At 41.6% G+C, this 17,064-nt stretch overlaps 1 protein-coding gene across 2 annotated transcripts in view; it reads right to left on the bottom strand.

The window, feature by feature from the left end:
- The window catches only part of prkcsh (PRKCSH beta subunit of glucosidase II), a 113,334-nt gene that overhangs the window by 72,294 nt on the left and 23,976 nt on the right, over window positions 1-17,064 (bottom strand). For both annotated transcript variants that reach the window (XM_063035604.1, XM_063035605.1), the window contains exon 6: window positions 16,665-16,794. In XM_063035604.1, the coding sequence (XP_062891674.1) occupies window positions 16,665-16,794 (130 nt within the window). The remainder of the gene's footprint in view (window positions 1-16,664; window positions 16,795-17,064) is intronic.

Below are 17,064 nucleotides of genomic sequence, written 5' to 3'. Positions count from 1 at the left end.
TAACATAAAAGCCAAAGAGAAGGGATATAATAGAGCAAAAATTAGTGGGAATTGAGAGGATTGGGAAACTTAAAAACCAACAGAAGGCAATTAAAGTGTCATAAAGAAGGAAAAGATGGAATACGAAGGCAAGGTAGTCAATAATATTAAAGAGGATACTAAAAGTTTATTCAGATATATGAAGTGTAAAAGAGAGGCAAGAATAGATATTGGACTGCTGGAAAATGACACTTGGAGAGCAGTAATGGGGACAAGGAAATGGCGGATGAACTGAGTATTTTGCAGCAGTCTTCACTGTGAAAGACACTCAAGTATGCCGGAAGTTCAAGAGTGTCAGGGCAGAAGTGAGTGAAGTTGCCATTACCAGGAAGAAGGTACCTGGGAAACAAAGATCTGAAGATAGGTAAATCACCTGGACCAGATGGTCTGCACCGCAGATTTCTGAAAGAAGTGGCTGAAAAGATTTAAGGCATTAGTGATGATCTTTCAAGAATCAGTTGATACTGGCACGGCTCTGGAGGACTGCAAATGTCACTCCAGTCTTCAAGGTGGAGAAGAAGAAGAAGAAAGGAAATTACAGGCCAATTCGTCTGACCTCAGTGGTTAGAAGATGTTGGAGTTGATTTTTGAGGATGTGGTTTCACAGTACTTGGAGGCACATGATAAAATAGGCTATAGTCAGCATGGCTTCCTTAAGGGAAAATCTTACCTGACAAATCTATTGGAATTTTGAAGAAAGAACAAGCAGGAGAGATAAGGAGAAGTGGTAGATGTTGTGTACTTGGATTTTCAGAAGGCCTTTGACAAGATGTCAATGAGGCTGTTTAACAAGTTAAGAGTCCATGATATTACAGGAAAGATTCAAGCATGGATAAAGCAGACACTGACCGGCAGGAGGCAGAAAGTGGGAATAAAAGGAGCCATTTTTGGTTGGTTGCTGGTGACTAGCAGTGTTCCACAGGGGTCTGTGTTGGGATTGCTTCTTTTTATATAATATGGCAATGATTCGGATGACAGAAGAAAGCTTTGTGGCCAAGCTTGCAGATGATATGAAGATAGGTAGAGGAAGCAGGTAGTGCTGAGGGAGTAGAGAATTTACAGAAGAGCATACACAGATTAGCAGACTGGGCAAAGAAGTGGCAAATAGAATAGTGTCAGGAAGTGTATGGTCATGCACTTTAGTAGAAGAAATAAAAGTAGATTATTTTCTAAATGGAGAGACAATTCAAAACTCTGAGATGCAAAGGGACTCAGGAGTCCTCATGCAAGATTCCATGAAGGTTAATTTACTGAGGCAATATTGAGGAAGACAAATTTAATGTTAGCATTCATTTTGAAAGGAGTAGAATATAAAAGCAAGGATGTAACGTTGAGGCTTCTTAGGGCACAGTTTTGGACCCTCTTATCTAAGAAAGGATGTGCTGAAATTGGAGGGGGCTCAAGGAGGTTCACAAAAATGTTTCCAGGATTGAAAGGCTTTTCAAAAGAGGCTATGGACCTGCACACACTGGAATTCAAAAGAATGAGGTGGGATCTCACTTAAACCTAATCAAATGTTGAGAGGCCTCGACAGAGTGGACATGGACATTAACATGATGTTTTCTATGGTGGTGGAGTCCAAGACTAGAGGGACATGTCCATCTAGAATGGAGATGAAGAGGAATTCCTTTAGCCAGAGTGGTGAATCTGTGGAATTTGTTGCCACAGGCAGCTGCGGAGGCCAAGTCATCAGGTATATTTAAGGCAAAGGTTGATAAATTCTTGATGACTCAGGGAATTAAGGCATATGGGGAGAAAGCAGAAGGTTGGGCTGAGGGGAAAATGCTGGAGGATCTAAGCAGGTGAGGCAGCATCTTTGGAGGGAAATGAACAGCCAATGTTTCAGGCCAAACCCCTTCATTAGTAAGTGCTATCTGCTAGAGGAATTCAGCGGGAGGAACAGAACTGCCAACGCTTCAGATAGATACAGGATCTTGACCCAAAACATCAACAGTTTCTCTCCCCTCCCCAGCACATCACCTGACCCACTGAGCTCCTCCAGCAGATTGCATGTTGCCATTAAAAAAGTTACTTTTTTTCACTTTCTGGTTTGCAGTCCAAGTTTTCAGTGATTGAATACTTGCTCTACTTCACAACATAACCAATGCCATATCCTTTGATTCACAAAAGCAGAAGATAAGCCATGTGCTGGCATTTGAGGGACCAGAAGGTTCATGCGAATAATCCCAAGGATGCAAGGACTATCATATGAGGAGTGCTTGAGATGATGTAGTCTATTTAATATTTCAGTAATATTTGAATAACATTGTAAATATATTGTTTGATTAACCATTCTTTCTTTACAAAATTCATTATGGGTTATATTTAAGTATGTGAGTGGCATACATTATGCCACCATGTCATATGTGAGTGCCTCACTAAAAAAATAAAGAAATTCAATAGGCAAGTATCCAAGCAGTTGTGTCCTTCTTTCAATTAGTTTCTTGAGTTACAAAGCACATGTGGTGACAAGCAATTTTTAAAACAAATCCAACACAACTACCTGCCCATTGAAGTGCAGCACACATTTCTTTGGAATGGAGAGAGACATTCCAGTTTTAAAATATGGCAGGGAGTGGATGAAATTAACAAGCAACACGTATGGTCACAGGTTCATAAACAGCGAGTACTGGTGATAATAAATATGATTTTTTTTTAAAAAAAAGCAGAAACATGTGGCTCCATCCATAAAATAGAAGTCAATTGCACAGCAGATAACTGGATGATGTACACTGAGTGAATTGAGCAGTATTTTGAAGCAAATTAAATAGCCAGTGAAAAACGAGTGCCAGTGTTACTGAGTGCAGTCAGTGGAAAAGCATATAGTTTACATAGAAGTTTAACTGCGCCATCCAGAATTACCTTTGCTGATATTGTCAAACATAATGCAGGAACATTTAGAACCAAAACCATTGTTGACTGCAAAATGCTTTAGATTTCATAAGTGGAATCAAAAGGAAGGAGAGACTATTTCAGCTTACATGGCTGAATGGAAGAAACTGTCCAAGCATTGTCGGTTCAGTGATGGACTTAATGATGCACTACAAGATGGTTTAGTTTGTGGAATCTTACAATGAAGCATTCAAAAATGGTTCCTAGCTGAAGCACAACTCACATTTAAAAGAGCAGTTGAAATCGCTGTATCAATGGAAACAGCACCAGAGATGCAATTGAGCTGCAGTCAGGAATGAAAGTGAGCATGAACAAAACAGCAACACCTAAACAGAAACCTGCCCGGCCGGGCAAATCATGCTACTGTTCTGACCAATGCAGATTTAAAGGCAAAGCTTACAGAAAACGCAAAAAAGTAGGACACATACAAAACAGCATACTGGGCAAACAAAATTAAATGGACTGCAGAGGGAAGAGAAGAAGATTAAATGTCCAGTTGCAATTTCAACAAGAGCACTAATCTGCAACTGTTGAGGAAAAATCTGATAATGACTCAGGACTGAGTAGCCTTGAAATTTACAATGTGAAATCTAACAAGAAACAGGCAATATAGCTTATACTAGAAGTGAACAGCAAATTAATTAAAATAGAATTGGACACGGACTTGGCTGTTTCAGTCATTCCACAAAATGAGTGAACAGTATTTCAAAGATACTAAACTGAAGACTGCAGATATCCAACTAACTTATACTAGAGAAAAGGCAACTCCTGTGAGAGTGATATTCACAGTAGTGAAATGCAACAACCAACAAACCACATTGGGTTTGTATGTGGTTTAAAAAACACCAGCAATGTAGGGCTGTGATTAGCTGAGACAAATACAACTTGACTGGGGGTCCATCCACAAATTGCATGCCATATCCCCTGCAATAGAATCAACCGAAATCTAATTATGAAATGTACTGGATGAAGCAGTGTACAAGGAAGGCACTGGAAAACTCAAGCATATCAAGGGTAAAATGGTTCTAAATGAAAATGCCACATCCAAGTTTTAGAAAGCCTGACTGGTTCCTTATACTATCCATGATAATATAGCCAGTCAGCTGGAACAAGCTCAAATTGAGATGACAGGCAATGCCAGTGGACCCAATAGCCAAGGATAGGTCTGTCTGGATCTGTAGTAATTTTAAGGTCATCATCTACCCAATACTGAAAGTAGATCAATACCCTCTGATCTGGATAGTGGATATCTTTGCTAAGTTTTCTGGAGGGAAACATTTCAGCAAAGTGGACTTAGCTGAGGCCTACCTACAGATAGAGATGTTAGAAGAGTCCGAAGAGTTTCTCACTATAACCACTCACAAAGGACTTTATTACTATAAAAGGGTTGTTTTTGGAGTAGCATCTGCACTCTGGCAGAAAGCTAAGTATCAGGTGCTGCAGTGGTGCCCAGGCACTCATTATGTTACCAAGATGACATCATTATTACCAGTGAGGATGACAAGGAGCATCTCTAAACTCTCAAGGCAGTTTTAAAGAAGATTAGAAGATTATGGGCTCAGAGCACGATACAACAAGTGTGAATTACTTAAACCAAGCATCACTGACTGTAGTCACACCATTGACGTACTATCCAAGGACATATCACAGTTGTGGTCCTTTTTAGGATTTGTCACTTACTATAACAGATTCTTGCCAAACCTGGCTACTATGCTCCATCCATTGAACTCATTGTTACCCATCTGGAAGAAATGACAATAGACAAGGTAGTGTGAGGTGGCTTTCCAAAAGTCAAATGAGATGGTGGCGTCAGACACAGTACTCACACATTATGATTCAAATTGTCCAATGAATTTTGCCTTATGGTATTGCAGCAGTCATGGCACAAGTTATGAGTGATGGAAGCCAGCCAGTCCACTCCCCCCACCCCCCAAGCCTTTGCATCATGTTCCTAATCACTGCAGAGAAAAATTATGCACAGGTTGAAAGAGAGGCCTTCAGTATCTGTTTGAGAGAGATTACCCTCATTACTGATCAACCACTAGTGTCCATTTTCAAACCACAGGAGGGTGGTCAACAAACAGCAGCAGCATAAATGCAGATATGAGCTAAGATTCTTGGAGGACACAATAACCAGATCAAATTCAACAGAACAACTAATTATGGAAATGCTGATCTATTGTCCTGTTTACCCTTAGAAAAGGAAATGCCCGAAAGATTTACAAATGAGGACACTCCTCTTGACGCATTCTCTCCAATCCGAGTCAAAAGTTTACCTTTTACAGCAGAGATGATCCAAAGGGAAACCAGAAATTTTAGGTCTATGTGGCCACCCAAAATTACTGGAATGTGCAGCAGAAACTCTAATTCCCCCACTTTTACCAGCACCAGGACAAACATCTTTGACAGGAGTGCCTGGCAGAGGATTCATGTGGATTTTGCCTGACCATTCACAGGCACAAATTTCTCGGTAGTAGTGGATGCAGCTACAAAGTGGCCGTAAGTGTTCCCAATAACTTCACACACTGTCGATGTGTTGAGAAGCCTCTTCAAGGACTTGTGCTCCAGAACACTTGTCACCGACAGTGGACCATAGTTTTTTTATGGAACAGTTTCAGTCATTCCTGAAAATGAATGAATACACCTGCACCATACCAGCCAGGTACAAATGGCTTTGCAGAAAGGTTTGTGCAGAGTCTAAAGAATGCACTGCGAACAGTAGCAGCACAACACACTATAATGAATCAGAAGCTCGCCAATTTCCTCCTTGCATATTGCAACGCAGCACACTCCATAACAAACAACTCAGCAACTATGCTGTTGCTGGGACATCTCTCGCATTCACGCTTGGATATCCTCAAACCCAATCTCAGGAGCAGTGTGCACAGAACAAACAACTGAGACAAACTGAGGGCTCCTCAAACAAGGAGATTTGATGTTTCACTCCTGGTCAAGCAGTTTGGTGAGGGACTATAGAAATAGTCAAAGGTGGGCACCCAGAAAGATTAAGGACAGAACTGGACAACTCTCCTGCACCGTGGAGATTCTGTCTGAGACCATCTGGAGACGACACATTGATCAGTTGAGGAGAGCAGAGAGATGCCCAGAACTGTCAGAACTACCTCGTGGTCCCAGAGTCAACTCCTACAACCACCGAGGCCCAGAAGCCCCTACATACAGACACAGATGACTAGAAAACAATATATTTTCCATATTAAATTAGAGTTTATAGATAAGTAAGGAATATAGTACATTTAATATTTCAGTAATATTTGAGTAATATTTAAATATATTATTTGATTAAGCATTCATTGCTTGGTTACTTAATTAAAAATGGGTTATATGCAAGTAGTACGTGAATGGCATACGTCATTATTCCACCACATCATACATGAGCGCCTCACTAAAAAGAAAAAAGGGGAGGGGGAATATACTGGCTTGTGTTTTTTTCTTTCAATTAATTTCTGGAGTTAGAAAGCAAACCAGGTGTCTCTGTGCCTATATTTGCTGGAGTTTGGAAGAATAATGGGGGATCTCATTGAAACCTACCATTGAAACGCAGAGAGGATGTTTCCAATCAAGAGGGAGTCTAGGACCAGAGGGCACAGCCTCAGAATACAAGGGCATCCTTTTAGGACAGAGATGTTAACCTGAGGGTGCTGTATCGGTATCATTGCCACAGATTGCTATTGAGGCCAAGTCACTGGGTATAGTGAAAGCAGAGGCTGACAGGTTCTTGATTTGGGCATCAAAGGTTACAAGAAGAAGACAGGAGAATGAGGTTGAGAAGAATAATAAATCGGCCACGATGGAATGGTGGAGCAGACCCAATTGGCTAAATGGCCTAACTCCGCTATTAAGTCTTATGGTCTTAGCTGGGTTACTCATGCCTTGGATCTCACGGACAGCTCCCACCATCCATGCTGTAATTTTGCCACTGGCGGCAAATTCATATTCATCTTCCAGACACATTCAGGAACATTTTCTTCTTTAAGACTAGAAGGCACTTGAAAGTCACTTATGAACACAAACATGTGTGATCACTATGCATTAAATGTGTGACAGACAACTATCAATGTGCAAAAGACAAACTGTGCAAATACAAAAAAACGATAGTAACACTAAATAAGTAATAAATGATATTGAGACAGAGTTGCAAAGTCCACGAAAGTGAGTCTGTGGGTTTGTGGAATCAGGTAGTTGAGGTGAGTGAAATAATCCACCCTGGTTCAGGAACCTGATGGTTGAAGGGAAATAACTGTTCCTGAACTTGGTGGTCTAGGATCTAAGCTTCTGTACCTCCTTCCTAACAGCAGCAGCAAGAAGAGAGCTTGGGGGTCCGAGATCATGGATGGTTCTTTCTCGTGTCAACTCTCCTCGCAGATGTGAAATATAATACTTTAATATAAGCCTATCAGAGGTCTTCAAACTCACATTGCTTTTATTTCAATCTTCAAGCAATGACCTTGCAATTGATTTATTCACCACCCCCACATGTTCATGCTACATTATACCATTCTTCAGAAAATGACAGGTCTGTGGTTATAACCTCCTGCAGTCAGCCTAGTCAAAGGAGGCACAAAACTCAGTATGAGACCTCGGGGTCATTATTGCAAGTCTGTACACTATTTACTGGTAAATTAAATTTTGATGCTGACAATTTTCCTTTGAATTAAATGAAAATATTGGTTTGATCTTGGTTGTTGATGTACTTTCCAAAACTGTACGGCAGCAGTTTTTATCTTCAAGACTGCAGAAGGCATTTCAATCTAACTCAAAGATATCAGAGCAGAATACCAATCTCTGAAGATAAGCAGTAAACCGCAGTATTATGTAACCGAAATGAGTTTGTTTCTTATTCATCCTGTGAAGATCAAGGCAATATATACTGCCAGCCAAGTTCTCAAAGGGACCGGCACTTAGCAACGTTAAAATTAGAGATATTATGGACTGTGATGTTTAGTCAGAGTAGTAAAATGTGGAGTCTGGCGCCACTGTGTGGGGAGACAGTGCATTCGGAACTCTGCATAGCATTCAGTTATTCAATAACTTCTTCCTCCAATAGCTCAATGAATCACATCAGAATTAGGTTCGTCGCTAACAAAGTCTGTTATTCTGTGGCAGCCACACCATTGTCAGTGGTCACTTATAGTCGAGTACAATTCTTCTCCTGGTGGTTGATCTGATCACTTGTGGGTCTTGAGATGACTGAAGAGGTTGATCCATGATCAACAAGTCCTCTTGCAGTGTTGGCAGGCGTAGGTCATCGAAGTGGTGGTGGATGTAGCTGGTTGGGCCTTTTCCAGTCTCTCCTTACGTTGAGGCTGCTTAGTCTCAGCGGCGCGGGAGAGGTATTCTTTGAGCTGTGCAGTCCCCTCATAGACAGTCCTTCTCCAGCTTTCCTTATCCTGTGCTAATCTCTCCCATCCATTCAGGTTGATGTGGCACTTCCTCAGGTGGATCTTGATATTGTCCTTGAACCGCCCTTTTTTTGCTCTCCAAGACTGCGTTTTGCATCCTTCAGTTTGCTGAACAGGAGTTGTTTTGAGAGTCAGGCATACGGATGATGTGGGCCAATTCATCGCAATTGGTGTTGAGTTACCATCGTGACTATGGAGTTAATGTTAGCTTCCTTCAGGATGCTGGAGTTAGTATGCCTGTTCTTCCAGCTAACTTTCAATCTTTTGGAGGCATCTTTGATGGCAAGTTTCAAGGGATTTTATGAGCCTGCTGTATATCGTCCATGACGCCACTCCATATAGCAAGGACAGGAGGACTATACCTTTATAGACCAGAAGTTTAGTGTTGGTCTTGATATCCCGATCTTCAAAAATTCTCTTTCTCAGCCTGGCGAAAGCTCCACCCACAATCTATTCTGCAATTTATTTCAAGGTCAATGTTGGCTTTTGAAGAAAGGCAGCTGCCAAGATGTGGGAAATGACCAGTGTTCTCAGAGGGAGGTTGTCACCTTGGAAGGTTGGAGGTTTAGGAGCTTGATCTGGAGCAGGTGGGTGCAGGATTTGGGCTTTCCTGATGTTTAGATCAAGTCCCAGGAGCTTGGATGCTCTGGCAAAATTCATCCATTATGTACTACAGATCCTGCTCAGAGTGAGCTACAATGGCATTGTATCTGCAGCAGCAGTTCAGTGCAGGCATAACAAATTATTGTATATTACAATACAAAATAAATTAGTGCAAGAGAGAAATTGTGAGGTAGTGCTCATGTGTTCATGGACTATCCAGAAATCTGGGTGCACAGCGAAGAAACATTTCCTAAATTGTCCAAAAGGTGAGGTACTTTATGATGGATACTACCTTTTAGTGGCACTGTCACATGAAAGCATCCTCAATGGTGAAGGGTAGTGCCTGTATCAGCATACATCCCAGGAAACTGAAGCAACAAAAGCAACAGAAGTTGACCAAATGGCTTCTTCCCTCTTTGCTCTACATACCAAACTAGTTCATTTGAAGTTAGGATCCAAGACCTTGAACATAAATCATACCCTGATCCCCATAACCTGACTCTCCTCCAACCAAAAGCCTATCTTCGTCTTGAACTCCACTGTATTTCAGACAACTGGGAGAGTGAACAAAGGTCAAGTTTCCCCAATTAAGCAAAGACTGCTGTGGAGTCACTAAAATTTTTGAAATTCTTTCACTGCCTCAATTTGCACATCATCCCTAGCATTTGTGGGCAATTAAGACAAGTTAACATTTTATCTTGTCCACTAACGTGCATGAAGAGATGCCAAGTTTAAAAAAAATAGCAAGACCTCAGATCTTTGGTTGGTAGTAACCTACTTCAGCTCCATCGAGACAACAGTTGATACCCAAGATAGTTGTGGTTCAGGATGGGAAAGGAACAGAAAAATCTACACCAAGCATCTAAGCATATGAGATTCTGCAAATGCTAGAAATCCAGAGTAACACACACAAAATGCTGGAGGAACTCAGCAGGCCAGGCAGTATCTATGGAAAGGAATAAAGAGCCAATGTTTCAGGCAGAGATCCTTCATCAGGTCCACTAACCAGCATTCTAACCAGTGCCTGTGAAGTTAAATGCACGTGAAGTTTTGGACCTGCTTCAATCACAAGAGATATGCAAGCCTGACCTAATAGGCCTGAACTCTGACCTGATAAGAGAAAAACTAAGTCTTGAGGGGCACAGGCAGGGTGAAAACACAGGGGGGTGCTAAACACAAGAGGACAAAGGTTTACGATCAGAAGTGAGAGATTTAAAAGCATCAAAGGCAGCTTTTTCTACACAGAAGGTGGTGCATATTTGGAATGAGCTGCCAGAAATAGTGGTTGAGGTGGGCACATCAAAGGGACTGTCTCCATGTTCTATGACTATTTCCAGCGATTGCATTGATACAAAGGCTCTTTCAGCGTTAAACAGGCTGGCAGTAATTGCATTTTATAATACCATTATCAATTTTTAAATGTCTTAACATTTTACTGCAATGTTATGGATAAACCACAACTTCTGGTGTATCAAATTCGTATCAGTCAAGTAAACCAACTTGACACTCTTTCATTTATTCCTATTCTATGTCGCCTGATAAGGTAGCTTGTGGAAGACTAACTTCCCAGCTTCTGCATCTGACTGCACAAAAGTTATGGAAGTTACAGTTTACCTGTGAGTAAACTATTCACTGCTAGTGTCCTCTCTTACTAAATTTGAAGTGAATCTGTCCAAGTCAGGAGAAGCACTGTGGGAAATGAAACACGATGTAATGTTAAATGTGGCAGGGAAGTTAAAGTTACTTCAGGAAATATTCACTGATACACTTAACAGGAATGGTTTGGGGTTTCAAATATTCCTGCATCAAGGGTATTTTCAAAATGTAATGCTTCGAAAAGGCAGTCTCCATCATAAAGGATCTCCATCACCCAGGAAATGTCCTCTCCTTAATACTACTATAGAGGAGGAACAAGAACCCAAAAACAAACACTCAATGTTTTAGGAACAGCTTATCCTCCTCCACCACCAGATTGGATTTCTGAATGGACAATGAACCAACCCATGAACACTACCTCACTAGTTTTTGCAATATTTATTTATTTTACACATACACACTATTTCTTATTGTAATTTACAGGTTTTTTTTAATGTATTGCACAGTACTACTGCCACAAAACAACAAATTTTACGACACACAGCTTTCCAGTGATATTACACCTGATTCTGATTATCAGAGGCAGACTGAGGAACCCATTAGCCATCACCAAGACACAAGTGCTTAAGAGCTTAAACAACACACATAAAAGTTGCTGGTGAACGCAGCAGGCCAGGCAGCATCTCTAGGAAGAGGTGCAGTCGACGTTTCAGGCCGAGACCCTTCGTCAGGTCTTTTATGTGTGTTGCTTGAATTTCCAGCATCTGCAGAATTCCTGTTGTTTGCTTAAGAGCTTAGATTGTTTTCCATTTAATGTGCTGTAGGACATTTTAGATAGAAATTTATAGGAGTCAGAAGCAAGAGTGAGAGAGGAACTTTAAAGGGAAAATTAAATCAAATCTCCCCAAGGCAGCTTCATGATAAACCAGACAGAACAGTCATAAAGACCAGATGGCGAAAGATCATCGCAGTCTAACGCAAATGTATTTCAGAGCTGCAATTGATAAGTGATGGCTCTGTGCAAAGGAAATTCCTAACTTCTCAGCAGAAAGTACAATTTATCCCTTCACCTTTAGATTAGGAAATCGAATTAAAAGATTTGTAGACAATGGATCACTGTCACTATTCAATTGCCTAATAGGAGGTAATGGTCAGGGTAAGAATCCAAGAAGAACATTTAACGTCTCTGGGACTATACTTGGAGTTCAGAAGGTGTAATGGCAAGCTGAAACAACCAACGCTTATGGCTCAGCTGGCAACCAATCCCAGGCTGACTTTCACTGATTGTTCCTATCAATGTTCTCAGGTAAATATAGAAACAGAAAACCTACAGCACAATACAGGCCCTTCGGCCCGCAAAGCTATGCCGAACATGTCCCTTACCTTAGAACTGTTAGAGTGAATTTCTTGGGTAGATGATTTGTTTACACTTAAATGGCTTTGGCCACCAGATTTCTATTCGACAAAGTACTGTGGATTGAGTCCACAACAATGCGCTTCCTAAAAAGGTGTGAATACAAGATGCTTCTGGTGCCATAGTGACCTGATGTTGTAGTTTCGAAGACAGTATTATCTAATATATTATAAATATTATTCTATGTTAGCACGGGAAATGCCAAATAAATGTATCATAGACTTAACTTACATTCCTAAAGGCTGTGGATACCAACCCAGATACATTGGCGTCGGAAGGAAAGGATGGTGTGATATTTTGTATGGCGCTTCAATAGGAAGCATTGTCTATAACTTTTTAAGTAGCGAATGCCTTTGTGTTTAGCATATAAATATCGAGCCCACATTGAGGTAGCAGACCTTTCTACGGAAAGCGTCTCCGTCCGTAGATGCCTGCTGTACCTTGTTGTGTCGAATAAAGAAGCTGCTTTGTATCTGCCAGTGACTCTGTCTCTCTAGTAATTTCATCCACGCTACAAGAAGAACTTCCTAGCATAGCCCTCTATTTTTCTACACTCCATGTAGCCATCCAAGAGTCTCTTAAAAGACACTATTGTTTCCACCTCCACCACCTGCAGCCCATTCCACACACTCATCACTCTCTGCATAAAAAACTTACCCCTAACAATGCCTCTGTACCTACTTCCAAGCACCTTAAAACTATGCCCTCTCGTGCATTTCAGCCCTGGGGAAAAGCCTCTGACTATCAACACCTTTAACAGATCACCTCTCATTCTCCGTTGCTCCAAGGAGAAAAGGCCAAGTTCACTCAACCTATTCTCATAAGGCATGCTCCCCAATCCAGGCAACATCCTTGTAGATCTCCTCTGCACCCTTTCTATGGTTTCCACTTCCTTCCTGTAGTGAGGCGACCAGAATTAAGCACAGTACTCCAAGTGGGGTCTGACCAGGGTCCTATATAGCTGCAACATTACCTCTCGGCTCTTAAACTCAATCCCACGATTGATGAAGGTCAATGCACCGTATGCCTACTTAACCAGAGTCAACCTGCGTAGCAGCTTTGAGTGTCCCATGGACTGACCCCAAGATCCCTCTGATCCTCCACACTGCCAAGGGTCTTACCATTAATGCTATATTCTGCCATCATATTTGACCTACTAAAATGACCACCTCACACTCATCTGGGTTGAACTCCATCTGCCACTTCTCAGCCCAGTTTTGCATCCTATCAATGTCCCGTTGTAACCTCTGACAGCCCTCCACACTATCCACAAAACCCCCAACCTTTGTGTCATCAGCAAATTTACTAACCCATCCCTCCACTTCCTCATCCAGGTCATTTATAAAAATCACAAAGAGTAGGGGTCCCAGAACAGATCACCGAGGCACATCACTGGTCACTGGCCTCCATGCAGAATATGACCCGTCTACAACCACTCTTTGCCTTCTGTGGGCAAGCCAGTTCTGGATCCATAAAGTAATGTCCCTTTGGATCCCATGACTCCTTACTCTCTTAATAAGCTTTGCATGAGGTACCTTATCAAATGCCTTGCTAAAATTCATATACATTACATCTACGGCTCTACCTTCATCAATGTGTTTAGTCACATCCTCAAAAAATTCAATCAGGCTCATAAAGCATGACCTGCCTTTGACAAAGCCATGCTAGCTATTCCTAATCATACTGTGCATCTCCAAATGTTCATAAATCCTGCCTCTCAGGATCTCTTCCATCAAATTACCAACCACTGGCCTATAATTTCCTGGGCTATCCCTACTCCCCTTCTTGAATAAGGGAACATCTGCAACCCTCCAATCTTCCAGAACCTCTCCCATCCTCATCGATGATCCAAAGATCATTGCCAAAGGCTCAGCAATCTCCTCCCTCGCTTCCCACAGTAGCCTGGGGTTCATTCCATCCGGTCCCAGTGACTTATCCAACTTGATGCTTTCCAAAAGCTCCAGCACATCCTCGTCCTTAATATCTACATGCTGAAGCCTTTCAGTCCACTGCAAGTCATCCCTACAATCGCCAAGATCCTTTTCCATAGTGAATACTGAAGCAAAGTAATCATTAAGTACCTCCTCTATTTCCTCCAGTTCCATACATACTTCTCCACTGTCACACTTGATTGGTCCTATTCTCTCACGTCTTATCCTCTTGCTCTTCACATACTTGTAGAATGCCTTGGGGTTTTCCGTAATCCTGTCTGCCAATGCCTTCTCATGGCCCTTTCTGGCTCTCATAATTTCATTCTTAAGCTCCTTCCTGCTAGCCTTATAATCTTCTAGATTCCTATCATTACCTAGTTTTTGAACCTTTCATAAGCTCTTTTCTTCTTGACTAGATTTATAACAGCCTTTGTACACCACAGATCTTGTACCCTACCATCCTTTCCACGTCTCAGTGGAACATACCTACTCAGAACCCCACTAAAACCATTTATAGAGTCATGCTTTAGGATGTATTGTTGAGTTTTGAGGCTTTTGCAGTTGTGTGGTTTTACTGAATCAAGGCTTATTTCAAGTTCTGGCTTTATTGATCTCCTGGCTTCGGGTCTCATCAGTAGTTATACGCAAGCGAAAACAACAAATTGGCAATGAGGCAATTTCAGCAGAAGACTTGTGTACAACTCTACAACAGCAATAAGGTCAATTTGAGGTGGCCCAGCTTGACTAGCAGGTTCAGTGAATCGAATGACAGTAGTGTCAAATACTGAACATAACATAGCTGGTAAGTTGCGGCACCCAGTCTGATGCCCTGTAAGGAAGTACATTTTAATCATGGTTCAAACATTACAGATATATTCCAAATTGAGTTCACCTGTGAATACAACTCATGGAAGACATACACTTTGCTCTGAAAATTGAGTACTGCTGAACATGAACGTTATTTCAACTTCACTCTGCCGAAGAACCCAAATGGCCTATACTTTGACGAAACTGTCTGACAGCTAACAAGCATTTTTAGAGAACAGCCTTCAGTGTTTGCTACCATTGCCTAAAACTCATTAAACATGGCACCAATGACTTCATCACATTTGGTGGTGTTGTCAGTCGCAGATCAGAAATATTCAAGCTGCGTAACATGACTGAAACATGGTTCAAATGTCTGATTTTTATTTGTGGACTTCAGGAATTTGGCAGACCTTTGCAAGTGGCCCTTGGCCAGACTGGAGCAAGACCCTGATACGATTCTGCAAGCCGACAACAGAATGTCACCCCAATTGATCAACTTGAAATACTATTCCAACTTGATTGACCAGAACTACATCAATGCAGTTTCCAATTGCTCAGACTTGATCAATCAGCAGGTCCTCATCAGTAGTTACAGGTAATCAAACACAACAGAAGAGATTTTATTGAAACATACCAGTTATTGAAAGACATGGATAGTGGACATGGAGAGGATGTTTCATAGGTAGGAGAGTCTAGGGTCAAAGGGCACAGTCTCAGAATGAAGGAACATCCCTTTAAAACTGAGACAGCGATGAATTTCTTCAACTAGGTGGTGAATCTGTGGAACTCATTGTCACAATGGTTGGAGGTCAAGTGACTGGGTATGCTTAAGGCAAAGAATAATAGGTTCTTGAGGGGTAAGTGGGTTAAGCGTTACACGGAGAAGGCAGGAGAATGGGGTTAAAAAGAAATCAGTGATTGAATGGCAGAGCAGACCTGATGGCCTTTTTCAATTCATGTGTCTTACAGTCATATGGCCACTATGAAATGTGATCAATTTAGCTACCTTCATGTCAGATTGAGGTGGCAGAAAAACATATGAACCACAGTGCCAGCCAATATAGGCAGACTGCATCTGAATCAGGACTTACAGGAACCGTTTGTTTGTTTGAAGAGTCAAAATTTAATGTCTCCAGAAAACAAAGACAAATACATTACAGGCATTTATGAAACTCATACGAAGGTTCAGGGTCGATAGAAAAATGGAGGGTTACATGGGAGAGATGGGTTAAATTCTGCAACATTGTGCACCGAAGGACCTGTACAGTGCTGTTATGGTCTATTGAAAAGGGAGAACAGCAATATCACCAAAGAAAAGTAGCACTAGTTCTGCAGAGGGAAGGACTGATGCCTAATGTATTCTTCCAGAACCAATGCCAGTCACTTGCAGCAATGCAGCCGCTAGATTTGACGTAAGGGGCAATTGTCCACCACCTTGAACAGAGGGGTGAAAGCCAGCTGAGATATTGGTGTGGAGAACTGATCCTCATGAACAGAAAAGGAGAAAAACTGAGAGAGCTAGGAAGAGATATTAGTACAGATTTTACTTTGATTTTGATAAGAACTTAATGGTCCATATGTAACAAGATAAGGCAAAGGTCCTTTCTTGGTGCTGGCTGCCTCTAGCTCCAATGCTTCAGAGGAAGTTAATAAGTACCTGGTTAGGAGGGATCTCGATGGCAATGGGCCAAATCCAAGCAGATGGGGCTAGCTCACTGGGCAACACAGTCAGCATGAATAAGTTAGCTGAACAGCCTGTTACCGTACTCGACGGTATACAAGGACTTGATGCAGATTCCTTCCTTTGCAGATCAGTCACAATGGGCCAAATCTTCTAATTCTGCTCCTGTGTTTTATTATCTTATGGATTCTAAATCCATGACTGTGCTCTCTGTATTTCATAAATACACATTTCACCAATTATTTTTAGTGTTATTCACACAGTATCAAATACAAGATTACCTTCCCAGGCCTTTTTATGCCTCTCTTTAGCCTCCTGTTCAGGCTTCTCTGCAGTTTCCTTTACCGCTTTAAGAGCCTCGACTTGCGTTTCCCAGCTGATCTTCTCCTTCTGCAACACGGCAAGCTTTTGCTGTGGAAACACAAGATGTCAACCACCACTTTCACACACCTCAAAATAGAGTAGTCACTGCACAACCATGATCCATATTTGGCAATGTGAGATGCTTGAAGGGACCTCTTTTACAGTAAGGTGGACTCGGACTCACAATTTACCCTGTTAGCATTCATTTCGAGACAACTAGAATATAAAAGCAATGATGCAATGCTGAGGCTTCTAAAGGCATCGCTCTAGTTAGAGTGAAAATGGAGAGGACGTTTCCTATAGTGAGGGAGTCTAAAT

The sequence above is a fragment of the Mobula hypostoma genome, chromosome 29, assembly GCF_963921235.1.
Source record: "Mobula hypostoma chromosome 29, sMobHyp1.1, whole genome shotgun sequence".
Lineage (NCBI taxonomy): Eukaryota > Metazoa > Chordata > Chondrichthyes > Myliobatiformes > Myliobatidae > Mobula > Mobula hypostoma.
This window is presented reverse-complemented; position numbering and strand designations above follow the sequence as displayed.